This window comes from Cygnus atratus, chromosome 6 (assembly GCF_013377495.2).
Source record: "Cygnus atratus isolate AKBS03 ecotype Queensland, Australia chromosome 6, CAtr_DNAZoo_HiC_assembly, whole genome shotgun sequence".
In the NCBI taxonomy this organism is placed as follows: domain Eukaryota; kingdom Metazoa; phylum Chordata; class Aves; order Anseriformes; family Anatidae; genus Cygnus; species Cygnus atratus.
In genome coordinates, this window is record NC_066367.1 from 4,018,853 (window position 1) to 4,045,608 (window position 26,756).

The following is a 26,756-nucleotide window of genomic DNA, read 5'->3' on the forward strand; positions in this document are numbered from 1 at the left end:
CTGACTCCAAGGAGGGCTGAGCAATACTCACTCAAGTCCTGCAGAAGCTAAGTGCTCAAAATCTCCCAGGAACAAGCTGTTGGGATGAGTAAATGAGCCATAACACTATCCTGACTATAACCCCCCTGGACTCTTCCTCAAGCCCAAGGATCTCCTTCCAGCAGCAATTTTCACTACGCACCAGCAAGTGAGCTGGCTGCAGTCAATATTGAAAAGCATGACAAAACAACACAAAGTTTTCCAGTGTCTTGACATTGGGCAAAGTTAATTTCCAAAACATACTGCATTCTAGTTACGTGTGTCTCCTCCTGAGAATCCCTCATTCGACTTGATTTCTGCGCCAACAACTTTGCCCCTGAAATTGTAATCATTACGATTTTTAGGTGACTCCCCCTCCCCCCCCCCCTTCCCCCTTCCCCAGGCACTTAAAGCTTGCTGTTTTCTTAATAAATAACCACAGTAACTACACTGCATTAAATAAACCGCTGTATAGATGATGAAATAAGAACAAAAAAAAACACAGTGTGTCCATTGAAAACCTTGATCAATCTCAGGTTGTGCAATCTTGATCAAAGATAGTTGTCTCAATACAACATCAAACCTAAAATTACCCAAACACACACAACATATGCCCAGCTGAAGGGCTGCAAGCACAGAGGCTTCACAAGCCTTCCTCCAGCTTTTCTGTTTCACTAAAATGTCATTTCAAAAATCTTTGCTTTGCAGAACTAAACCTTTATCTCAAACAAGATAACATAGCTTCAAAAAACATATTCTCTGAATATGTTTTACTCATTCCATCACCGTAATATGAAGATATGCTTGCTAAAGCTACTCTGTATCTGAGAAATCTTTAGAGAGACAGGTTCATGCTGTTCCTATATTTATTGGATCCAATATTTTTAATAGACTATGCAGGGAAACTCAGTTTCTCTCCTAAAAAGTCTTTCATTTTGTCTCAGAAACAAATTCAAAGGAAAAAAAAAAAAAAAAGCTGATAGAGTCAGACACTCTGGCCTCAGCGAGTAAAGAGCGAACTCCCCTTTTTCTACAGATTGCAAAGAAATCTCATAGCGCTTGACTAAGCTTTAGCAAAGCAGCCAAGAGTTCTTCCTGCAGTTAGATCCAGCCACATCACTTCCCTCAAGCATTCCAAACTTTTGGCTTCCCTGCTTGTGTTGCTCTGTGTAGTCCTACGAATATTGTTTATACAGTTAAAAGCTTGCACTGCACCACGTTACGATCATTAAGATGAAGGAAGTCCTACTTTTGAGCTCCTACTCCAGCGTTCCCCAGGTGAGAAGCAGAATTCCATGCACTGGTGTGGATAAGATGAGCGCATCTCATGGCCCTGCGGCGGCAGGCTGAGCGTCGTGGTCCAACGCAACGCGGCCGCCGTCTGCCTGGGAATCGGGTGTCGCTGTCGGTGTCAAACTATTTCTGGGCTGCCCAGAATCTGGCACATTTTGTGGTTGTCTTGCTGAGCTGGCTGATGAAGTACTGCAATTCTCATTGATTTTCTAAAGAGAGGGGAAAGCATTGCATGCAAAGAAGTAAGTATGTGCACTCACAAACACCATCCCCAGCGGATATCCCCCCCCCGATGCATTCAGGCACTTCTGGAAACTCACAAAGCGCTCGCTCTGAAAGCCCGCAACGTAACAAACCAAACTTAAAGAAGCAAAGCAAAAGTAGAGCATTTAAATCCAGAGGACACTGATAGCAAGCAGACGGTTGCTTACCTTCCATCTCTTTTCCTAACTGCACTTCCCCAAGAAGCATGCAAAAAACAAACTCGTTGTGTTTCAAGGGAAAAAAGCAATTAACTGGATTTCAGTGTTCAGACAAGACCATTACTTTGACCAAACAATTCTCTAAATTTTTTTTCAAGCTCCTTACATATGTCTTGCCTAAATAGTTCCTTCCCTCCCCCAGATACTGCTCCGACTTTCTCAATAGCAGAACATCCAGGCTATTCAAACAGGCCTTATGAGGAGCTTGAAAGCAAAATTAAACACCAGTTACAATCCCCAGGATCAAAATAACACTGATAAATTTCATATTAGAAGACAAGCTATCTATGAATGTTTGTTTTGCACTGAAGAATAGAGAATATGGCATGTACACCACTTTGCTTGGAGGATTAAAGAGCAGTAACAAAAATTGATCCAAAATCCTACAGAAAGGAGGAATAATTTTTGTCACTAGTCCCATTTTCTGCACACTAACTCTCCTTCCAAGTGATCTATTGAACAAACTTAAGAGATTTCCACAGCCTTTTTCTAGTTTCACTACTTTACTACCACCAGCTTACAATAAGGGATCGCGTGAAAATAACAGCAGCAATATTTTGGGGATGGCTAGTCCATTTGGGGAAGTGAGACAGAGATAACAAGTAGATTTGGGAGACCACGGAAGATGAACAAAATAATACAATAGGTGCATTGAATGTTGGCACAATCAACAAGAACTACTATTGTATCAGCACAGCACTTTTATAGGATGGAAAGAATAATGAAGAGATCATGTTCTACAGAGCTACCAGTGAGCTCCAAGAGGCATGAAAGCCTGTTTGGCTGCTTCGCAATTCTCTGTGGAGTGGCTGGGTCGTGTCCAGCAGTGTCAGACAAATCCCTTTCAGACACCACACAAGTGCAAAACTTTCCTTTCCTGCAATGCCCGTTGCATGTGTTCTCTGCTGCTGCTCTCCTCTGACTTTTACACTTTTACTTTGTACAAACCCAAGACCCCTGAGGACATTTAGCAGTGGGAAACAGCGGCTTGTCTGGACAGATTACTTGGATGTCAGACATTTAGTGATACCTTTGGTGTCACTAAAACACAAACAGAAAAACCCAACTCTCTCCTTGACTTGGGGAAGTCCAAAACACCCTAACCAACCAAACTAAAGCAAACGTGCCTGTAAATGCGTCTGCAATAATAAAGACAAGTAAGAAAAGCAGGAGAGAGCTGACCCGGTGAAATTCCTACACGCTCTGCTGAGTCACTGTACCATCCAAAACTGTCCATTTCTAAAGACAGGAGTTGTGGAAAAAGCATTTCTGTGTTTACTCCTACTGGGTGTGTAAGAGAGAACCTCACCCACTCCTTCCAAAGTGGTAAACGCAGTGGTTTTAAGCTTACCCATGCTGTTCTAAAACCTGCACTGACAATTTTCCTACTTTCCTTAAGCAGCATGCTTCAGCTCCATTCCAGGAGGTATAACCAAAGCATAAGATCCAAATCCATCCAACCTTTGATGAGACTATTAAAAGGTATTTTGGGGTGAGACTGGATGGAAGGGAAATGGTGTAAAATTGTGGTAGTTGTCTGGAATACCTATTTCCACTACAATGTGGACATATGACAGCATCACCCGAGGAACCAAAACTAAGAAGAAATCATTTTACACTGTCTTAAGTAGCTCTGCATCTTCATGTTCAATTATCATCTTGTAAATTTTGCCAAACACTCAACCCGCACATTCCAACTGACATGAAAACAAACCCATACTCATGGGAACTCAGGTATATCTGAGCCTGTAGAACAGAGTCTTGCTCCACGTCTCCCTCTCCTCCTATCTTCAGGAAGATGACACATGTGAAAATAGTTACTCCTGCTGCAGTACACAGACAGCAACTCTATTTCATACAGTACTTCAACTATTGTTTCACAACTCCACATTTGCTACAAGCTGACAGAGAATACTTACCAGGTATGAACACATTTACTCAGCTGTAACAGTTTGCTAGCAACCAACAGTACGTAAGAACTTCCTGTGCATCAGAAGATTACCTGCAAAGGCTGATTCTCAGGTATTGGATGGGTTTTGGAGAGCTTAACCATCTCTTTTATCTGGTAGACAGCATAGGCTAAGGTGACCCAAGGAGAAGAGCTGATGCCCCAGGCAGGCTTGTTCACATCCTCTTGTTCTTCTTGGTGTTTAGTTTTCTTTAGAGGCAGCCTGGGCTCAGTCCGAGGCATGACATCTTCTGATTGCTGTTGTACAAGGTCAATGGTCGCTATGGGAACAGGACTGGAAGGCACTGGGATCCTTTCCGCCAGCATCGTCTTTTCTGAAGTTTAAAACAAAGTCATCACCAGCAAAAGCCAACAAGCTTAAAAAAACGTGAGGCAGACAATGAACACAAAGTGATTCTTGCTATCTTAACGTGCTTATCGCTGCACTGAAAGCAGAACAGAGGCGCAGACTGCCAGGAGCAAGACATGCCACAATCTCGTTAGGGAGACGTGATGTGGATGCTGCCCTTACAAGCAAGGCTGTTCTGCAGCTGCAGTGAGGTGCAACATGGGGCTGCATAAGCACGAGGGGCTAAGAAGTATGAAGCAGACCGTTTGTCCCCTGCCAGCTATCAGAAATATGCATTTTCAATGTTACATGGAAATTTAAAAGATATAAGGTCCCAACAGACCTTTACATCTAAGGTCTTCTGATAACCTGAAAGAATTTTCTCAACTTTCTTAAAATACCACCCATAAAATGTCTATAATGACCCTACACCGTGTGCCTTACAATCCTGAATAGCTAGAGTTTTATATACAAAACGTAATTAAACAGACTGTTAGAAACTGTTGGATATTTTAGTAGCTGCATGTTGTCTATGAGTCTGTAAGTAACACATAGTGTAGATTTTGAGAAAATATTTTGTCCAAGCATTTTACTGATTAAAAAGATCTTTTTCAAAATTATAATCATATTTTGTTTACAGACTTTTAGATAGTACTCAGTATCTTAAGCTATGGCTGGATGTCCTCTAGTAGAAGAAGAAATGAAGAGGGTAATCCTGCACACACTTAACCACACGCTTTGCCTTACTCATCCAACTGGTATTGTTGAAAGCAACCTAATTACTGCCATGCTTAAAATTAAGATGCACACTCTCAGGACGGGTAGAGTGCGTATTAAATGAGAACCAAAGACTGAAACAAACTCGGTAGAATAAGGCCACCAAGAACAATCTATTCCTTCGTAGCTTCATGCGTAATTAACCAAAGGTTGATGGGAAACTGAAACAGCAAACGTCCTTCTTTCCACCTTACCACTTTTTTCAATTATCATTTGAACAGAGGTTAAGAAAATTCTAGCAAAATAAATATTTGAACACTTCAGTACAGGCAACTTGATAACTGGTCAAGGACAAGTCATTGACAAGTCACAAGTGACTAAAGAAAGCTGACTTTCATTTCATACTGAAAAGTAATCTTTTGGGTAAAAAGCAGATCAAAAATTCATGACTTCAGAATTCTGCCACTGTTTTACTGTCTTTATAAGAATTACATTTATGCTAAATCCTTAACTTTGCACCAAGTTTTTTGTTTCTCGTTAGCCTTTATATTAATAAAGGCATTTTGAGTTCTATCTGTGGGTTCTCTGATGCCAGAACAGAACTGAGGCAGCCCTAAAAGCTTCTGTCCTCTGTCTCTATAACCTCTGGCAGAGGTGACTTGGAATTGTAGCACGAGACTATTCAGTCATCCAGGAGGCAGCCTTAAGGGACTGATATAAGTGGAATAACTCATTACATCTGTTAAGATTAATCTAAGAGATTCCCAGAACTAAGAGGACATACAGGTAGTAAAACATGTTATGCTTTCCTCTTATTGATAATCAAGAACACAGTGCTGCACTCCTTAGCAGAAGCAGCACAACACCTCAATTTTCATCACTGCTCAGGAAAAGATTTCTCATTCAAAAACAAACTGTTCAGTCAAAATCTCAATAAAGGCACCGAACAAAATTAAAGCAGCAGGAAATGACTTCTGGAGATACATTTTTCTCTAATTTTGTAGTGTCTTTAGTAACATGAATATTTAATTACCTTCTTCTTCATCAGGAACTAGCAGCCACTGGATCAGTGCAAAGAGAAGAAGAATCACTAAACAAGCCATTCCTATTCCTCTGAATGTGGCAGCAGGACCTGGAATGGGATTTTTTTTTTCAACTGAGAATCTACTTACCTAGTAAAGTAACACAAGATGAGTCAGCATTATACACTTGTAGGGTATCTACTGCCCCATGCAGACTCTTGCCAGCTTGTCATATTACATTTTCTTCCCCCAACAGGCTACATGAAGGACTTGTTATAAACGGTGTAGTTAGGTTTCACTTGTACACTGAGAGGCTGAAAAGTATCAGCCTAGTCTCTCACAAAGGATTCCTTCCTCTAATTTAAGGATTAAGTTGTAGATTTGCTCACGCAATACTAAAAGTATCTAGGTATAACAATTTTAATCCATCTGAAACGTTTAGAGGACAAAGTTGTAAATCAACCTGGTGTGAATTCAGCGCTGCTCCTGCTTTGTCAGCAGGGTCCTGGGCTGCAGGCCTCCTGAGGTCCCTGCCAGCCTGAGCACTTGGCCGACTCAGTGACTTACACCGTGTATTAATCCCTTCACCATAACAATACCTTACACATAAATAAGTTTTAAGCTGCTAGGCCAGTAAAACCAGAACTTCAATAACCGAACCAGAATTGCTCGGCGCAGTTTTTGCTTACCGAAATAATTGACCAATACCCCTCCAACCATAGCCCCGCATCCTCTGCCCAGGCCCAGGTGGAGGCCTTGCAGGATTCCCTGGGCCGAGGTCCGCAGCTCTGGGGGCACTGCTGCGCTCAGGTACGAAATACAGGCTGCCCATATGGCCGCATGCGTGACACCTGCAGAGGGAACACGGTGATGAGGACAGGGCCCACAGCGCGCCCACTGGCTGGAGCGTACCATAAGGGAGACAAGAAAACCCCATTACCCCCAATGCCCGTGGAGTACAGATCAACCCATGTCCCATGGCCACATATTCAAGTCAGACCCAGCTTCCCCATATGGATTTCGGAAGCCTCTTTCTTGCAGATTCAGGGTCATAAACATTTTTTTCCGCCCAAGAACAGCTCAGCAGAGAGAGGAACGATCCTCAGCATGCAGGAGCAGGCTGCAGGTGGAGCCCTCCTCTCTGGGCACCTGCTCGGTGGCTTTCTGGGGAGCGGGGAGGAAGGGACAGGAAAAGGCTGGGCTGAGAAGAAGTTGGAAAAGCAAAACAGCCTTGTAGCTCGTCACACGTTAAGTACGCCTGAACTATTTTGCCACCCTCAGACTGAGTGGGAATATTTATTCTTATTTGAGTGGTACTAAAAATAGTAATCACAGCTTACCAATGCCTAAGCTCTACTGCCTTGTTTAAAAAAAAAATAATGTGTTGGCACAACTGATGATTCAGTCAACATGTTTCTGTCCTCTGCACTTGACTTATTTAGGAACATTTGGACACTCAGTAATCCCTTTTGCATTTAGGCTGAAGGCTCTTCAGAGCAGGACAATGCATTATTTTGTAACATACTCAAAGAATAACTTGGATTTTGCTTGGATGTAAAATGATAACAGCAGCATCCGAAATTGACATTGTTCAGGTATGTTACATGTCCAGGAGGCTGTACAGTTTAATTCCAAATAGAAACAAACATTTCTCAGTGTTTGGGTTTGTAATAAGTTAACTACTTAGAGCACAAAAAGACCACTTCTATACATTGTGGAGCTGGCTTTGGTAATAGGCACATCATCTTGTTGAAAAACGAAAGGCTTACATTAGGATGAGTGTATTTTACCTTATCATTTATAGCTTAAGGCTTTAAACCTCGGTTTTTCCATGGAAAAAGGTCTGAATTTAAAACTCACTGAGTATCAACACATTTTTCCTTAATGTAAACTCACATAAGTATTGAAAATAGCAATGAAGAAACGTCCCAATAACAGTGCAAAGCTAATCTAATGTAGCTAATGTGCTTTTGTTTTACAAACATTTTGCAACTCACGTAAAACATTCAGTTTTATCAGCTGTTAAAGAGTCTATCAACTTTTAAAGCCAGGCAAATCACAAACACATCAGACATTATTTGAACCATGAGACACAATACTGCCGTACTTGTTTGGAAACAAAAGGCTGACTGTAGCCAACGTGTTCTTTATGTTTTCACCTCTGCTAGGATATCCAGATAGAACACGGAGCTCCCAGTTCGCCTGAAAATAAATCCACCCCTTCAAACCAGCTTACCTTACTGGCCTCAAAAGCTACAGGCATTTTTTTTTATGTGCATATTACTAATGTGAGTTTTTTTTATGATAATTATTTATGCATCAGTGAATTTGGAACAGTTTTTACAACAACTTGTGTAAAGTCTGGTCTGGATTACTGTTAATCACAGTTCTTTTAAAAAGGAGCTGTTAACAATAAACGTATTTTGAGATGACTTGCTGAAACGACTAACCACCATTTGACCATCTGGATTACAGCAACAATAAATGTAACAACCCTATGTTATGCTCAGAATAATGATGTTTAGCAAACTTAGTGCTACTTTCCCATATGAAACCAGAGCTCAAAATTTTGGGAGCCAAATTTATTTCAAGAGATCTATCCTAATCGTGCACTTAAGGATCCAACCTCTGCTCTCTAGACATATCTGTGTTGGCTGGAGCATCAGCAGAAGTCAGTTCTCAGAACAGCACTTGCTTTGGAGTTTGTTGGACAACTGCCATGTGAAAATCGCTAATTTTCAGCTTATTCATATAGTTTTGTACGTTAGAAAATTCCTGTTATGCAGCTTGGTTAGCTAAGCATAGCTGTCACCAGAGAATTTGAACCATTGCTTCGGAACAACGTGAATAATAATTTGCAGCTAACTAGTACATTAAAACTTAATCTGTTAATTGCAAAATTAATGAGATTGCTTGCAAATTCAGCCTGACTGATGACCTGTATATGCAGTAAGTATTTACCTGCCAGAATGCCTTAAAAATTACCAGTGAAAGACTCAGCCTAAGCCTGTATCTACAAACACTGCATGTGCAAATAAGTCCTACAGATCTGAAATCATGAATTAAGAAGTGAGCTTTTATCTCCTCACTTACTCCTCTGAGAGTACAGGACACCTCAGAAGCCCTCACCACCCAGTTACACTGACAGTAACCAAAACGTTGCATAGCTCCTACTGCGATCAATAGATGCAGTCTACAGAGTCGTCTTCCAGCAATCTCTCCATGCCCTTCAGCACAGCACATGGGGATAATTCTCCTTGTATTTCAGAAGCATATTAAGAAGAAAAATAAATTCTTTACAAGAGTCAGCTGAAACTGTCGTTGACCTTAAAGGCCCTTCAGCTGACAGCACTGGAGTTTACACAGACTCTGACAGCTTCCTGGAAGCAGAGCTGTGCTTGATTACAACTAGGGCTTCACACAGGATTTAAAAGACTTATCAGCTTGATGCAGTTACGTGGCCCACGTGGTGCCCACCTGCTCTGTACAATGTAATATTTTCTTGTTTCCAAAGACTTCTAGCCCTTACATAACAAAAAGCAGCTACCACTCTTACCTCCCTCTGTCAGCAAACTCCCACAATGAAAATAAGAGCTCCCACCTCACCAAACTTCATTACGGTGCCACTTCTTACCCCTCCTGACACATTCCATGGATGCGTAGGAAACAAAGAAGAGTCTCAAGACATAGGTTTTAGTAATTGCTGCAGAAGAAATACTGAATTGGGAACACAGCAAAAGCAGTCAGAGCAGGGAGGGGAAGAGAATAATAATGGGTGGGGGAAAAAAAGCCAATGGTACTTTAAAAAGATTAATTTGTTCTACAATTGACCAAGACTGAATGAGATTACTGGAAGGCAACAGATGTAGTCGTGTAGTGCAGTAATTAGGTACACACACAGTGCCTACACACTTCATGGACACCAACACCACGTTTAGTTTTGTTGTTTTTGTGTCTGTGTGCGCTATTTTTAACTTTCTCATTTTCTGGCTCTAAGTAGCTGCAAAATTCATTTTTCTCCAAAAAGCAAGATTAACCCAAGTGTACATAATTCAACAGCGGCTAGAGATTCTTTGTCACATTACCGCATTTTAACACTTGGTATAAAAGGTGATGTATCAATTCAGTACTTGTGATTTGGAGGATTTTTGTATGAAAATTCAGAAGCTCACTTTTATGGCAGACTAATACAATAAATTGTTTTTGTTGGCAGGCAGGGAAGGAGTCAGGACACAAACATTTATTTCTGTGTATATGCAGGGACCTACACAGTGTTCACCAATGGCACTTTCATGGTTAAGTTATTTTTAAAGGCAGGGAAAACATTCTCTGCATTTAAATTAGCTATTCTCTTGCAAGCCTGCAAACCCAAATAATTCAATATTCTTCAGATACTGAAGGAACAAGAAGTAAAATAGTTTACATTCTTCCTGGTTTTGAGCAGTGGCACCCATCACAAAGGCAGGAAAAAAACGCAAGTTAGAGCAATTTATACATTAATATTGCAATGAAGGTCTTACAAACTTCTTTGACGTGACTTGGAAACAGGGCTCAACTTACTTTTCAAAGACCAGACCTCTGTGGTTCTAATTAAGTTAAAGGGCAATTATCTTAAAGAAGCTCTATTAACACAGACAAAGCTACTGAAATAAATTCCTCTCTAGCCATTAAAAAAAAGAAAATTCAATAGTCTAAGGCATTGATCAAATGATACCCTGAAAAACAAGTGCAGAATATTTTATCAGAGACAGAATGACCCAGACTACATTCTTTTTCTTTTTCATTTTTTTTCCACGGCATCCTTTCAAGTATGGTGACCTTTTGCATGTAATGAAGTTCATATTTATCCACCAAACAGGATCTGTGGTAGGTGTGTACCCAGCTCACGCTCTGTCTCTTTGTTTAGCTAAAGGGTGTGTTGCCTCGCACAGTTCTGCTTGAATCAACAGCAAACTGTGCACAAATGCAAACCCACCCTTTTGACGTCAAATATTTTCCAAGATAAACAGTAAAGTTTTATAAACTTGGGTCTTCTGGGATATTTGTAGTCAAAAGAAAAAGGAAAGGAAATACCAGATTTCTACTTAATCACAGTTCAGCTGAAAACAAAGTAATATTAGCACATGATCTTATACTGGAAGGCCATTAATGCACTGTCTTACCTTGAAGTACTTCCATTGGGAGGACGGTCCAGGCGTTTTCCAGATATGAGATGTAAATGTAGCGAGCTGTATTGCAGGCAAGACCAATATACAGCACTCTAGAAGAATTAAGGAAAAAAGTAGTCATATTTTGTATGTTACGACACACCTTACTGCTTCAGAAATCAATTACACGCGTACAGAGTTTGCTTGTCCGAAGCATTTGCTCAACAGAAAATACCTCCTTTGAGTCTACACCTGAACACAAACGCCCCTCTTGCCCACTCCAAACACATTCAGAGGGAGGCTAAAGTTAAGACTCTCTTCAAAATCCTAGCGGAAAAAAAAATCAAAAGGGTCAGCAGAGATGCAAAGCTTTTAATCAACTTTGGTAGCTTCAAGCCATACTCTGCACAGAACTGTATTTCACAGAGCATTTCTAAGCACATTCAACATCCCTTCCAAACAATCTTCTTTTCTAATCATTCAAAGATTATTCCATTTTAATAGTAAACCTGGTGCAGGTTTGGATTAGAGGAATTAATTTCACCCCAATTAATCTAAGTTTATAGTCCCAGTATCTTCAAACTGCTCAGAACTACTCTAAAAACACATCCCACAGAAGCAATATGGTTTGTAACAACATGCCTCAGGATAAAACTTAACCATCCTGTTGAAAAGCAGCAGATGCTGCATCTCAGAATGAGGGAAAAAAGCTCTTATTACAGCTTTTAAACAATGAAGCACAGAGACTATTTTTCACAGGGGATTTCCCATTACACGTTTAACCCGATGACTTTTAATTTCCAGTTTTCAGATTTAGCTTTGTTTACCTTCAGGTTGCATATTCATCCAGCTATCTTTCTCTCACTTTGAGAGGGATTTTAGGAATGACTGACTTAATTCGAAACATGATTTAGCTTGAGAAAAGATGCTGTTGCAACCTTTAAAGGTTCTTCAGAAATAAGGATTACTTAATCCCTAAACATGCTTCTTGGTTGACTCCTGGTTTGGCACGAGTGATTTAAATGCAACCGGTAATTAATGTGCAAGCACTGATACTGAGAAAGAATGCGTTACTCTTTGTGCTGATCTTTGGTTAGCTATTCCACAAAAGCACAGCAAGGTTTAATTCACTGGTACATAGCCACTGACAAATCGGGAGTGCGATGCAATCATGGAACTGCAGCATCTTGTCAACATTTGAGATCTCTAAATATACATGTTGACAGCTAAAATACCCATACCGTAATTTTCAGCATGTCAGCGATATCAAAAAAGATTAAAAATTATAAAGGCAGGCCTTTCGCAACAATATGGATTTACAGACAACAATACAGATTACTTTCAGTAAGCTGGGTGAGTTTGCAGGGTTTTCTCCCCCCAAAAAATTACTCAAACTCGTCTGTGCACCATGCACCACAAGTTTCACCTCTCCCTTTAACTAGTAACATCTGTTCCAAACAAATAACTTGGTGTCTTTTACAGCCACAGCTTAATGTAATTCTGAGGTATAATCACACCTGTGAACTGTGATAGGACACACACTACAAAAGGTAAGCAAACCGAAGACGTTTGTGGGCTCCTACGTCACTATGTAAGACCCAGGGTATTGCACTCTTGGGGACATAAAGGAACCATCCACCTCACGTACCTGTACTTCCCTACCAGCACCGCAGATGCCCCCAGCCCTTTGTTTAGGACTGTTTCCCCTCAGTTTAATTTCAATTTTGTCTATCAACAACTCTGCCCATCCAGCAAGAGCTTCTTTCCTGTCTCAGCCATTCCCTGTGATGACCAGGCCGCAGGTGTGAGGAAGCCGCTGGCGCCATGCTGGCACCATCGCCACCAGCACACTCAGCTACCTGCCTTCCTCCACAGAGTTACACCCGAACCCTGACTTAATAAGGGCAATTTAGTTAGCTTCTGCCTTGTAGTTTATTAGAATATGGATGGGGTTTTAGATAAATTACAGTTACTTGTGTGAAGATTTCTGTCATTATGCTTTGGGAAGGGCATGTCACATCAGAACTTTTGTGTATTTACAGAATCGTTTCAAAAATTGTTTGCAATAACCACTTAGACCTTTTATGAGACCTAAATGGATAATGTAAACAGACGGTTCTTACGAAACCTATTTGCAGTATCCACAGAGACACCGTATTCAATTTACAGGTTAAACACTTAAAGCACTGGATCTATATTTATGTCAAGACTAAGCTGTTTACAGCCACGACTACCAGGCTCTGCTTCCCATCAAGACTTGCACGCTGGAATTACGGTCAGACAAACACACTCAAGCTTAACCTTGAGTAGGATGTTACTTTCAGAGACTAACATCCTCTTCCTAAACTCAGTGGCAGCTCGGAGTGCTTCTACACAGGGTGTCACTCAGCAATGGTGCCTAAATATCTGACAGGCAGTTCTGTATGCTTTTCCATCATAACACCCTCTCAAAGAATTGTGGCTTTCACACAGCTGCTGATGACATTTCTTATAACTTTTTAGTTTACATCTAAATGAAAATCTCCTCTCTCGTTCTCAGAAGGTGGCTAGAGGCAAAACAAAAGCCCCTTAGCACTCCCCTCCCAAACCCACAGGACAACACAGCCCTCCAGCCAAACTGCTTGCTGTCATTGCTCCGGGCTCCTCCAGTCACCTGCTTACATGCACCATCAGAAACACCAGCAGCACGTGTCACATATTCCTGCGATACGCACAGGAAAGCTAGCAAAGACAGAAATAAGGCATTATAATCAGCACGCATTCACATGGTCACGCTTAGAACACCTGGACAAGGATTTTGGTATTAGTTCAAGCAGCCTGTGAACACAGAACAGGTTTCAAGATGTGGGGAGGAGCTTATGTGCTAAGGCATACAGTGGTTGAAACTGAAAGCTTTGTAAAACTAGAAAATGAAAACCGAGCTCATATGTGCCATGAGTGTAAAGTCCATTTTCTTGTAGTTCAACAAAGGACAACCGACAGTATTTTTTCCCGCTGCTGTGAAAGTGCATAAGCAACTCTGCTACTCATACCTGTCTTCAAAGAATTAGGACAGGAATAATATTATTCAAGGAAATACTGCAGGAAGTTTGCCTACAGCCAGCAGCCTAACCACCCAAGAGAAAGAGTGCATATGTATCCACGTATTTTTTTAATTTACTGACATAAGTCAATGGAAGGTGAGACAACCTTATCAGTGAAGTCATCTCACCAAAAAGAGAAGTCAAGCCACCTCCCCTATAACCAAAATACCCCGAAATAATTCACAGCTAGCTGTGGATTAAGTGTGACTTTATCTTTCTCATCTCAGACAAGAACTTACACCTGAATTCCCACGAATGGCTAACTCTTTGTATGCCAAAATGCTAAACAAGGAATTTTGAGCTGTGAGAGGCGGCAACAGGGAGGCAGAAAAAACATATCCCAAGAGCTTCTGGCTAAGATGGTTCCAAGAAGGGTATCTAGTTAGAGGATATTTTTCTTATTAATGGGAGAAAGAATACCTGCACTATAAGGCAACAGACATATACAGAACTATCAAAAGAACATGAATTACAAACTCCTATCAACACCTTCTTATATATAAATATATATATATATATATATATATATATATATATAAAAGCTTTATATAGTGAGGTTCAAAAAATACAAGGAGAACTTAGGAGTTACAAGGAGAACTTGAGACTTCTCAAACTGCGATGACTAAATATGAGTAAGCGTTAGATAACATTAAAATATGAGTAATCTGCACTTCCCAGGTGTAGTGACAACAAGGAATGTTGTTCCATTGCAAACACAAACTAGTATTTTAACAACTTACCAGTCTTGGTTTGATAGGCTTACCAGTGCAAAAGAAAAAAGAAGAGTTAATCCTCTACATCATCTTTCTTTTTTACAGGCTAATGTCTCTGTTATCCCCCCCATACCTTTTATGCCATCTTATTCACAAGCATATCATTCTTTTGGGTTTTCTTCTTTCTCTAGTTGAAGTCTAAGCCTGAATTTTGCCCTATAACAATATAAATGGAAAGAGCATACCCAAGCTATCTTTAGCTATCAAGATTGTGATCTGTTCTCACCACTCCTCCATCATCATATCCTTCCTCCAGTCTTTGCATGCAAAGTGTCACATTTTCCTCAAACTAATTGTTAAATTCAGACATTAAATGACTGACTCAAAGTAAAGAGAGACTCCTCAGTTTAAAGGAAGGAAAAAGAAATCTCTGACATAAACTCTCAAATTACTGTGCTAAGTATCTCAAACATTTTTAGTAGAAGTCAAACGAATCAAAAAAAAATCATCCCAGTAAGAGCAAAACAAAAAACCAAACAGCAAAAACACAGAACAGAATGCACAAAAACAGCACAATTAGACAGCTTAATAAAAGACATCTTGATGACTATGTGATTATAAATGGGCCTTTTGGAAAAGACATACCACTGAGAGCTCTGTGCTTACTTGCACTGAGTAGCTGAGTAAATACAAAACAAAACAAAAACCACCACCACCAAAAACATTACAACTTCATTAGCTGAGATCCACCCCTACCTTTCTTCCCTAATCTTTATTTTAAAGACTGAAGGAACTTATAACATGCAGAAATTAAGTTATTTTTCAATTTAGAGGAAAACAACATTCACAAATATGCTGGAAGTAATCATTTTCACTTAAACAGGGCAAAAAGCATGTGAGAAGCTCTAATTTCAGTAGCTAACACACACAGTTGCAACTACAAGAAGAGAGCAAGGAACTGAACTTGTAAACAACACTACCAAGCTGCAACCTCATTCTGCCAACACCCCGAGCCTGATGATGGGGGCATGTGCACAGGAGGTGCTCACCTCGCTGCTTCATCTCAGCCTTCTTCCCTCTCAGCATGCAAGTGACACCCTTGCAGGCTACTGTGGAGGCAAAGACTGCCCTGCAAGGAGAAGTGGGCTAAGCAGGAGGTTTCCAGAATGCTGCTACTCACAGGAAAAAAAACACAGTAAAATTAATGGAAATTGTATTTCAAAACAGACGATCTTTGAGTAGGAGGCGATTTGTCAAGATCTCTAACAGAGCTCTGAATCGCTGAACTAGGACGTCTTCTGGAAATGTCTGCAAAGGGTTATGGTGCCACGCATACCGTGTGTACTAACTGAAATGCTAACGAAACATTGCAGAACATTTTCAGCTCTTAAAATAATAATAAAAAACTCCATTAGGCACCTTCATAGCTGAGCAGGACTTGGAACTTCAAAATAAAAGATTTCACTCAAATTTCAGTTCGTATCACAAGGCCAGGCCCATAATTCAATTTTTTTTTTTTGGATAGCTCTTTAATGAGTGCTAAGATCTCCTTACCTGATATGACCAACCAATTCAATCAGCTTGTGGCTGAAGAAGTAGGCAGTCAGCTCAGACACATGACTGAGCACAGAGCAAACTCCAAAGAGAGTAGTGGTGCCATTCAGGTCTTCCAAGTGCCAGTAGAGGAAGGTGAACACAAAGCCATATCCAAAGCCCATGAACCATGCCACGAAGAGCACTGAGCCATACTGGATGCTACAAAGCAGTTTTATGAGGTCCCAAAAACTGAACGACTGCGACTGGCTCATACTGGTTGTAGGAGTGTTGTCGGAGGATTCATTGGAGGCGTTCCTGTCCACCTGTGATATTTCCACCTCCTTCCTCTTGTTTTCATCTTGCTTGAAGTGCGTATAATGAAATCGAAACTGGGTGGCCACAATTAACGCCATTGTCATCAGAACACCAAAAACGATGAAAACTATTCTGTAGTTCTTGTATTCAGGAGCTTTACATCCTTGACCTTCAATGACAACTTCTGTATGGGTATAGTCGATGCCGATTCCCACGGAGAGCATGGCCAGCCCCCAGCCCAGAGACCCCCACATACGCTGCAGTCCGTACCGGTCCCTGTGCTTGCCGAGGTATTGCAGAGTTACAGTGTCCACAATTGTAACAGAGGAAGCACTGAAAAATTCTCCTATTATGACAACCAGCAGAATGAGTAGGAAGATGGCTTCTACTTCTTGTTGATCATAAACGAGCATGGCTTGGTCAGAAGGCATCGGCTTTGCAGTGATGGCAGCTGGAGTGGTACTTGGAGTCATGTTCCCTGGTGAGACTGGACTAGCAGTGGTGTTTTTCAAAATAGGATGGGTACTGTTTTCCAAGGCAAACTCCATGTCATTGCTCTGTGTAGGTAACAGGAATGTTATTTCAGAAGTAGCAGTCCCTGTTGCTCCCAGAGTGACGGGACTAGAAGTCAGCAGGTCTCTCTTCCCACGAACTTTGGGTGATGCAGTACTCATGGTCGTTAGCAGAGATGACACTGAGGCGTTTTGCGAAATGGTTGTTAAAAGGCTGCTTGCATTGGTGGGATGTGCTGGGGGAAGGCCCTTTGGTACACATCTTAAGGTGGCTGGTCTAACAAATCCAATCCCCAGGTTAAATAACACCCAGCATAAAAGCGAGAAGAGAAGGACGATCTTCCCTTTCTTGAAGCGATCTGCTACCACTCCCCAGAAGGGAGCACTGCAAAACTCAATAAAGTACCTGATGCCCACCAGAAGTCCACTCTGACTGGGTGACATACCCAGCTGCTTGTAATACACAGGCAGCAAGGGGTAGAGAGAGCCATATGCAGAATAGAAGAAAAAATAAAAGACCTTCGAGATCAGAAGATCATTGTTTATTTTGACGCAGTGCTTTTCTAACCAGTCCAGCTCTTCATCTGGGACAGTGGTTGTCTCTGTCGAAGGGGATTCATTCTGGGGCTGCAAGTCTTGATCCTTGGAAATGCCGTTGAAAGGATCAGCAAGCACATACTTTCTTTTCTGTTCTTCTTCATCGTCGGTTAAAATGGCAACCTTATCATCAGCTGCCATGGCTTACCACAAGCATCCAATATTTGGTGCACTCTCAGGAACTAGGGCTACCCTGCGAACAAATAAAACATCACATGGTTAAGGTACCACACAGGAACAGGTCTGCTATGCTAGTCATCAAGGACAAACAGAGCTTCTTTTCTATAAGTGGTATTCTTAAGCAACAGATGCAGTTGTTGCCACAGCAGTAATTTGTGGGAGACTCAAGTTTTCAGGCTGAATGGGAATAGAGGTGGGAATTAGGATGGTGAGAATTAATCCTAATACAAGGTTAAGATAAGGGACCCTCAAAATTTGGATAACAACCTTAAAGGCATCAAAGACCTGGGGCAAAGAAACACAGGGACAGAAACTAAGTACAGACCCTACAATGACTGGTTCAAATAAAACTCTGAAATTGAAGCAAGGTCAACTGGAGCATAAATTGTACTGCAGCCGACTACGTTTATCCTTTGCAGAAGAAAAAAATAAATTGCAGAACTGACAAGCAACACTTAAAAATAAACTCACCACTACTTAAACAGAATAGTTTTCACATTTAAAAACAACAGGCCGCTCTAATAAGTTGGGTTAGCTAATGGAAGCTTTCCTCTTAAGGAATAAAACAAAGTTATGCCAACAGACTACCTCTCAGAATCACTGTATTAGGCAACTACTATTGATATAAAGTTAACCTAGGAAGATTAGCTCATATGCGTTATGAAATGTTGAACGTTTAATATATTTTGGTTTTGTCCTCCCTTTTCTGTTTTGGTTCAGTGTTCATATACAGAATCTTTTCAAGGACCAGTATGTGAAAAGAGCATTTTATTCACCTGAAACTTCGCTGGGAGCGCTGAAGTTTAGATAGGGAATATATTTCTCACGGAATCTGAAATATTTTTTTGCAACTCTGCACTTTGTTTCCGCTAGAAGAGCTCCAATGAAACTGCAGCCTTTGAGAACTCTACTGAAAGCACAGTATCATCTACTGAAAATCAGTCATTCACTGATATATCCAGCTTCTTTAATTATTTAATGATAGCTCAGAATGTACTTAAATACCGACAACATATTTGCAAATCGATGCAAGGCTAGTAGCAGAAGAGAGATTTAAACATTCATAGGTATATTAAATGAATTGATTTGTGCTGATCCAAGGTACACATAACAGGCGACGGAATAAGCCATGGATAGTCGTAAAAGCAACAGCCCATTAAAATAATCTAAACCTTAGTTCAGCGTTACACAGCTCTAAAAATACCACCATTAAGATCCCAAACTCTCCTGAGGTTTCTGTTTTTCACTTTTAAATGACATTTCTATGGGATACTACCTACAAGGATCTCTGGTTTTACTTAGGCTGGCAAGGTTGCATAAAAATCTTGGAGCTGTGACCATTCATGTATTCAAGGTCAGAAGTTAATCAAAACAATGCCAGCACGTACACAGACTGCTTTTTTTCTTCCAGTTGCTCTAAAAAGACTTCAGAGACAACTGGATTAAAAAAAAAAATATTTCAAGTGTCAAAAGATTGGATAAAGTCTTAATTAAGTTGTTTGAACAGTCAAATGTGAAAATGCATTTTCTTGCTCTTACCTGCTACCATCAAAAGCCACCAAAAGTCAGCAGCTATTTCGTTAGTTCCTGTAATTCTCGGTGCAGCCAGCTACTTCCACCTGACAGTTGGAAGGATTGCGGGCTTTCTGTTCATATGCTTGCTCAATTTTGGCTTCAATATCCACAAAACAAGTCCTTCTAAGGAATAAATTAGATCTGTCATCATCCACACTTATTTTCTCTAAGTCTTGCCTTGCTTGGACAACAAAGACTCCAGAAGAGGTGCAGATCAAGGGGATGAAGCAGAGGATCGGGTGTTGTTCCTATGTCCTGACAAAACCAGCACACTCTCACCTGCTTACAGGAACTTGCTTACTAGCTGTACCAGACCTTTACGGTATTTAATTCTGCACAACAAATTTCCTCACCCCCACGACACAACAAGATCAAACTCACATTTTAACCACTCGGATATCAAGACAGCTCTTTGCAAGCACACATTGCAATTATCCTAATCTAAACACAACAGCCATACTCCATATCCTAACGTATGAGCTCAGAACCATCTGATTTCATACAAATTATAGCAGAAACTTTTAAAGCAATTTGTATTTCATCTGTTTTTAATTCAGCTTCCCTTCTGTGTTGGAATGGGACATCAGTTTTTGAAGTTGCATGAATAGTAGCTGTATTAAAAATGGTGCCAGTGCTCACCTTGTGTCCCCTTCTTCCCCTCCCTGGGACTTCTATTTGCCACAGCACCAGTCTTCTTCTAACCTGTCATGAGCAAGGATTAATCCAACACTTCTAGTACTCTGACTAGAACATCTTGAGTAAGAATGCTAGGAAAAGTATATTTCATAATAATTTCAGTAAATATTTTCCTACCCTGAGAGTGTTTCATTGAATATTATTAATAACACAGAATATACTCTTCAGAAATATAACAGCACCAAGACTGGTAGGAGCCATATGGCATTCTTTAATGTTTTGATCACTAGTTTGTTTGGAAGACAGTTTTTTGAAAGTGATTTTATTTAGCGATTTTTTTAATTCTAAAAATAAGCAACTGGAGATGAGAAAGCCAACAAAGTGGTATTGTCACTGAAAATCTACAGAAAACTTATTAATCTGTGGCGTTCCTTCTCCTGACCAAAAAAAAAAACACAAAAAACAAGCCAGTCAGGGACTGAATGAGCAGCAAAATCAACCAGATGGCAAAACAATGTACTTTTAAGTAGGAATAGACAAATAACTACCAGCTATTTTAACCAGCCTTCAAATACTGCATCTTCTCTTTGCAATACCCTTTTCTGATCCACGAGACAGTAGGAGGACAGAAGACAGCGCTACCAGCAAGTTTAAAACAACAGAGAGCAGGAGCAAGGAAGACAGGCTGGGAAGATAAACAGAATGATTTAGGCAGGAACAAACTTTAACTCGTTCAAGGCACGATGGAGCATGGAGCTCGGGCCCAGGCATGCTGAATGCCACTGGGCCAGCCAGGCCGACTGCATGTGCACCCAGCAAAGACTCTGGAAAACTGGGAGAATGGTTTTGAAACCTTCTTCCCTAAACTCAGGCAAGTGGTGTGAACACCCAGTAGAGCTGTAGGAGGCAAATGGGGTGAAACATCCGCCAGAACCTGAGAAAGTGCCACCGATGGGAAGGGATGAGGTCTAGCAGCTTCCACCTGAGGGAGGCACAAGCTGTTGTCTTCCCACAGGTTTGTGTTCCCAGACCACCATGTGGAGTAGTGCACAGAGTCTTTGCATGTTCATCATCCCATCCCCCCTGATGTTACAACAACTGCAAAAAAGACTTCAAAACACGAACAAGAGAACCGCCCCATGTTGTAGCCCCATTTGAAGCCATGCAGGAAGCTTGCGGCCGGCCCGGCTGCCTCAGACCTTGGGTTTCCCTGCGAGATCACGCGCGCTCTGAGCCCGCTCTTGTACAAGTGTGTGTGTTTCTTTTCAGATAAAGGATGTACATGTTAACCACAAGACTTCTTCCTTCAAGCTCTGCACAAATAGGATTGTTTAGGTGAGTACTTGGGTCTCTTTCTCCTGACACAGGAAGGTGCCCTCCTGGTTTGCATCTACCTCTCCACCAAGTCTAAATCCTATTTCAACCCCCAAAACATGTGAGGTGTCTTTCATCCAGTCACCTGCTACCACAAGCTACGGCAACTTGTCTGCAGACCTCCGAGCAACTGACTACCTGAGGAACAGAGACAAAAAGCATTTGTCCCGACGAACTCAGTGCTGATGATACGATGGTCATTTTAACGATTGCAAGGAGCCTCTTTGGCAGGTAGGCAGAAGACGACAAAATACTCTCTGCGCTTAGTTAAGTATCTTCTTGGCTTTCTTACCATTTTTGTTTCTTGAATTGATCATGTTTGCATTGGCTCTCCCAATTAACAGGATTTCAAGACCAGGAAGGATAAAAAGTGAATCTATTCAAGACAACCTGACATTACAAGTGGAGCCAATCTTCCCAAAAACTTGCGGGGAAAAAAAAAAAGAAAAAGAAAACAACTTTTTACTGAGCCAAACAGTGCTAACCAACAGGTATCTGACTGGGGTACCAACTCCCTAAACCTCTCAGGGAAAATCCCATGGCACTTAGAGCTTTATAGGATTAAAAACAAGGCATTAAAACTTCACTTGCAGGCCAACAGAAAGTTAGATTTGGGGTGGAAGAGTACAGCTCTTTTTAAATATTTACTTCAGCATAAATATCCCATTTGTTAGGCTTTGAGAATTAAAGCATAGTTAAGACTCACGTAGCAAAATATCTAACAGCATCAAACTTGGGGTTTGGATGCATATTGAATTAAAAAAAAAAAAAAAAGGCAAAAAGACCACCCCACAGTTCATCAGAACATAATCCAACTGATCAAGAGTAGCTTTAATCCGTTAAGCACCTGGAAAGACGACTGTGTAGATTTACGTTTACATAGTCTCTGGAAACATACTCCAAGAGCAGAATTCCAAAAGAGGAATCATTAATTAATCTCTCAAGCAACACATAGCTGTGATGGAGCAGACTGGATCACTGATGCACTGTGGCGATAGAGCAACGCCAGAAAACAAGGGACCACGTCTTACTTCACTTTCAGACTTTCCCTGACTAGAAAGCTGAGTTTGTAGTAAACTTGTGAAATTCCACATCAAGTTTTCATATGAACATTTTTAAACAAATCTGATAAATAGATTACATGTTTCTTATTTTAAACAAACGCTAAAGGTTTACTCAGGTTACCAATTACTGTTTGATTTACAACAGGGCTGTGCTAGAAGTCAACTTAAAAGCTACCTGTCTTCTAAAGCAAGCTCACCTCTGTGTGCCCAGGCTGGAGGGGCTGCCACAGTGTGTGCACCCATCCATCACACTGCACCAATTTAGGATCGGAGCTGTACCTGTGCAGCATCTTACTGCACTAAGCCCTGCATCCAGCAGGCCTACAAGGCCTGTCTGTAAGGAGCATGCATAATAGGCTGTGTTTTCCATTTCCAAGCAAGTTTTACCCTGGAGGAGTAGCCTGGTGCTGTCGCCTGTGCCCTTGCCAAGAAGAAGCACAAAGCGCGCTGTTTGCATAAGTGCGCATGGCTTTTCTCTCACGTCCTTCATCTTCTCGTACATTGCGCCCCAAAACTCCCCGGGACACACCAGCCTCCGGGGAGCCCTCGGAGGCGCTGCCCCTAGCCCAGCTTGGCCACCTTGCTCTCAATCATAAAGCCAGGAATAAGTCTCATTGAGCGAATTAACTCGGTGCTGGAAAACATATATGTTGCATGTCTGAAGCGAGATATCAGTATTTTAACGTTAACCACCACAATTACTGTTTCTAAGAATTGAAACCACCTTGTTCTGTAACATTTAATCCTTTAAATTGCTTTATTTTGCTTTGTTTAGCACGCATATACTTCAAATTTTGGTCTAAGTAAGTTTTTCTTCTTTACTGAATATGCGCGTAAAACCCCACATTCTTTGACACGTTTAGTCAATTAGATTGAGACTAAAGTATGTCTGAAGTATGCCAAGATGGGGTTTTTAATAGGTTTAATGCACTTGATAATAGGTCTGAAGTTGCTAAGTTGCTACAACAATGCTAGTGGTAACATTAGGGAAGATAAGAACACTATCAGATCCTCATCTGCTGCAGGAAAACCATTAAACTCGCATCTTGGGACTCCTGCCTTCCTAGTCGTGTTTTCCATTTAATACGTGCAGATTAAGACATATAGAGCAGAAGATACTCCATGCCATATTAAAGGGTAATAAAAGAGCAACAACAGTGGCTACCCATATTATCAATAGCAGTAACTAGAGTAACACCAGTAACTAACTGGAGCATACTACTTTTTAAGCAGTTTCTTTTATAGCCAGTACCAGGCCCTGATGTTTTAGCCTGCAGCGACGAGTTCTGCACCTAGCCAATGACAGTAGACACCAAGCACACCTCCAATGGTCTAGGCGGGCGCCCAGAGCCCGTCCCGAGGTGCTCCCAGAGCACCAGCCCCAGGGAGGACAGTACTCACTGCCCTGCAGGCCAGGCCTGCGGTGCTGTAGGCAAAGGTTGAGGAAGATGAAATTTAGGTTGCGCTAGCACCAGCCACATCAGTGACCAGCCGCAGCTTCCTCACGTGAGCTCCTCGCGTCATCGCCTCTGGCTCCCGGTCTCACTCCACCTGCTTGAATTTTTTCCCCCATAAAACCTGCTCCAGACCTTGACTGTGTTCATGCCTGCCATCACAAACACCATCCTTAAGAAGAGGATCGTCTTCTCTTAAGCCCCTGTGGGTCATCCGAGAACACACACAGTAAAATAAAAGTTCCTTTGTCCACTATTTATTTACATCCAGAGCGACAAACCCCAAGCCAGAAAACTCGCGCTTTACAACCATTTTCCCCGGGTAGCACAAGCACAGTTGGGCTAGACCCTACATACCTCAGTAAGGTTATATTTCGCGTGAGCTTTTACCCCAATACTCCAGCATTACGCTCTTGTCCGCCCGGCTCCAAGTTCAGGGCTCCTCGACCCAGCGTTTTCCACGACCGGCGCCCCCTCCCCTGCCACCCCCCACGGACAGCAGCCAGCCGCGGGGCCGGGGCACCGGGACACGGCACCGGGCCTTGGCCCAGCACCCCCGCGGCGGCGCAGCCCGGCGCTGACTCACCTCGCCCGGTGGCGGCGGCTGCGGGGGGGAGCGGGGCCGGCACCATCGCTGCCCCTCCTGCTGCCGCTGCTGCTGCTGCCGCTGCTGCGGGCGGCGGCTCCGCTCACCCTGGCCCGCCCCCCCCGGCCGGGCCCCGCCGAGCCCAGGCCGCCGCCGCCGCCGCCGCGCAGGGGCGCTGCGGGAGGGAGGAGCCGGGCCCCGCCGCACGGCTCCGGCTCCGCTCCGGCTCCGCCCCGATGGGGAACGGGCCCGGCCTGCTGGCACTGCTACAGATGGGTCGCGCTGAAGGGTGCCCGAGGAAGGAAAACACCGACTGCGAGAGCTGCCCCAGCCCCGCAGCCCCACCGTCGCGCACCCATGGGTGGCGCCTGGAGATGTGGGTCCCCCGGCTCAAAGGCCTCACCTGAGGGACACGGAAAGATGGAAGCTCAGCTCCCGTGTGGGAGGTGGAGAGGAGGCTCAGGGGAGACCTCATTGCTCTCTACAGCTACCTGAAAGGAAGGGGTGGGGAGCTGGGGTCGGCCTCTTCTTGCAGGTAACTAGTGATAGGACTAGAGGGAATGGCCTCAAGTTGTGCCAGGGGACGTTCAGGTTGGAAATGAGGAGACATTTCTTCTCAGAAAGAGCAGCCAGGCATTGGGACGGGTTGCCCAGGGAGGTGGTGGAGTCACCGTCCCTGGGGAAGTTCAAGGGAAGGCCAGACATGGTGCTTAGGGACATGGCTTAGTGGGTGATTTTGGTGGGACCAGATGACCTTGAAGGTCTTTTCCAACCTTAATGACTCTGTGATTCTCCAAATGCTGCCTCTGACAAGCTGCCCCACAGCTGACTGTCCACAGAAAGAAGCCACAGCCAGGGAACCCGGAGCACAGGCCTCCTGCCATCCTGCAGAATACAGACGGGCAATTGCAGTGGGGCTTTTTGCAATTGCAAAATACTACTGTAACGAGTCAAGTGTCAGCTCCAAACAACATTATTTCATTTCGATGGAGAGTTTCTGGCAAGTTGCTACAAATGCTTTTAGGGAGAATACATCTTTTGAATCATTTCCAGTCACTGTTTGTGAACTGAAGAGGGAAAGCTGATCCCTGCAGTGGCCGACCACATTTAGTGGAGCCATAAAGGCCGGCTTTCCCTGCTCTTGGGTAACTCAGGATTGCAAACACAGGGAACCAACCCCCTTACACACTACCGCCGCAACCATCTTCAGCTGTACTGCCTGTAATACTGTTCCTTGGAGGAGCTACACCCTGACCATACGCCCTCCTTACACTCAGTTTCCAAGGTGCCAGGAATATTTCCTAAAAGTAAAATACAATAATAATTTGTTGTCTCAATGGAGGAATTCAGAAAAAAATGTGTAACAGCCTGTTTCTTCACAGGCTGTTGCATAACCTGGCATGGAAACAAGAAGTTAGAACTGAGGGCTGGAGTATAGAATATGACCAATATACACTCACGTATACACACACACACACACACATACACAAAAGGTATCTTATTGAGTTTATATGCCTAATTTGACTGAGTTTGATCACCACAGAGCTGAAACTGGGGTCCACTGCCTTCATTTGGTAAGGATCGTAAAGACTGCAAAAAGATTTAGCATTGATCAATTTTGCTCCAGTCTGACAAGCTACTCCAGCATGAGCAGAACTGAGCACAATAGCACTCTGCATGGCTATTTCTTTCAGTGCGGCTCTGTGTAAAGACCCAGATTACAGCCAGTTAGAAATTATTATACTTGCTCAGAGATTTCTTGCTTTGTTCTTTCAGCTATGAAAATGAGGATTAACAGAAATGGAGAAACTGCTGCACTGCACAAAAACTGTACCTAATGTATTTTTATCACAAAAGTCTATGTTTTTCTAGCCAAAGCAGAGTTCAGAGAGAGGAACTGGCATTTTAAGTTACATAAATCATGAAGTTTTCTATTAAAACACTTGCTAGTATAAAACATTGTGGCAAAGACAATAAAAAGCTGAGTCACATGTAAAGTCTGTTAAAATTAATTGAAATTTTTTTCTCCCATAGACCTCAGATCAAGCTCTGAGTCACGCTGAAATGTGATATACAGAATATAAGGAACAAAAGACTACAAAACAGCAAACTTTTTCTGTGATACCAGTAAAGATGTACCTTACCACTGGATATG

The 26,756-nt window shown here is 42.3% G+C and overlaps 1 protein-coding gene across 2 annotated transcripts; it reads right to left on the reverse strand.

Moving 5' to 3' along the window:
• Nucleotides 1-870: 870 nt before the first annotated feature.
• MFSD6 (major facilitator superfamily domain containing 6) lies at nt 871-24,718 on the reverse strand. 2 transcript variants are annotated; one of them, XM_035572516.2, is made up of 7 exons: nt 24,602-24,718; nt 16,327-17,925; nt 10,992-11,089; nt 6,519-6,680; nt 5,841-5,939; nt 3,796-4,076; nt 871-1,520 (listed from the first exon to the last, which is right to left on the reverse strand). In XM_035572516.2, the coding sequence occupies exons 2-7, from the start codon at nt 17,871-17,873 to the stop codon at nt 1,344-1,346; spliced, it is 2,364 nt and encodes a 787-aa protein (XP_035428409.1). In that variant the 5' UTR covers nt 17,874-17,925; nt 24,602-24,718; the 3' UTR covers nt 871-1,343. The 2 variants fall into 2 exon arrangements, with proteins under 2 accessions (XP_035428409.1, XP_035428418.1); XM_035572525.2 differs by lacking the exon at nt 24,602-24,718 and adding an exon at nt 24,373-24,480.
• Nucleotides 24,719-26,756: the final 2,038 nt, after the last annotated feature.

Excerpts from the sequence above, each read along its gene's own strand:
- MFSD6 (XM_035572516.2), bottom strand. The coding sequence starts at position 17,873 with ATGGCAGCTGATGATAAGGTTGCCATTTTAACCGACGATGAAGAAGAA. Across the intron at positions 11,090-16,326 it reads GAATTGGTTGGTCATATCAG|AGTGCTGTATATTGGTCTTG; the intron begins GTAAGGAGATCT and ends TAATTCTTCTAG. Across the intron at positions 4,077-5,840 it reads AGTTCCTGATGAAGAAGAAG|AAAAGACGATGCTGGCGGAA; the intron begins GTAATTAAATAT and ends TTTAAACTTCAG.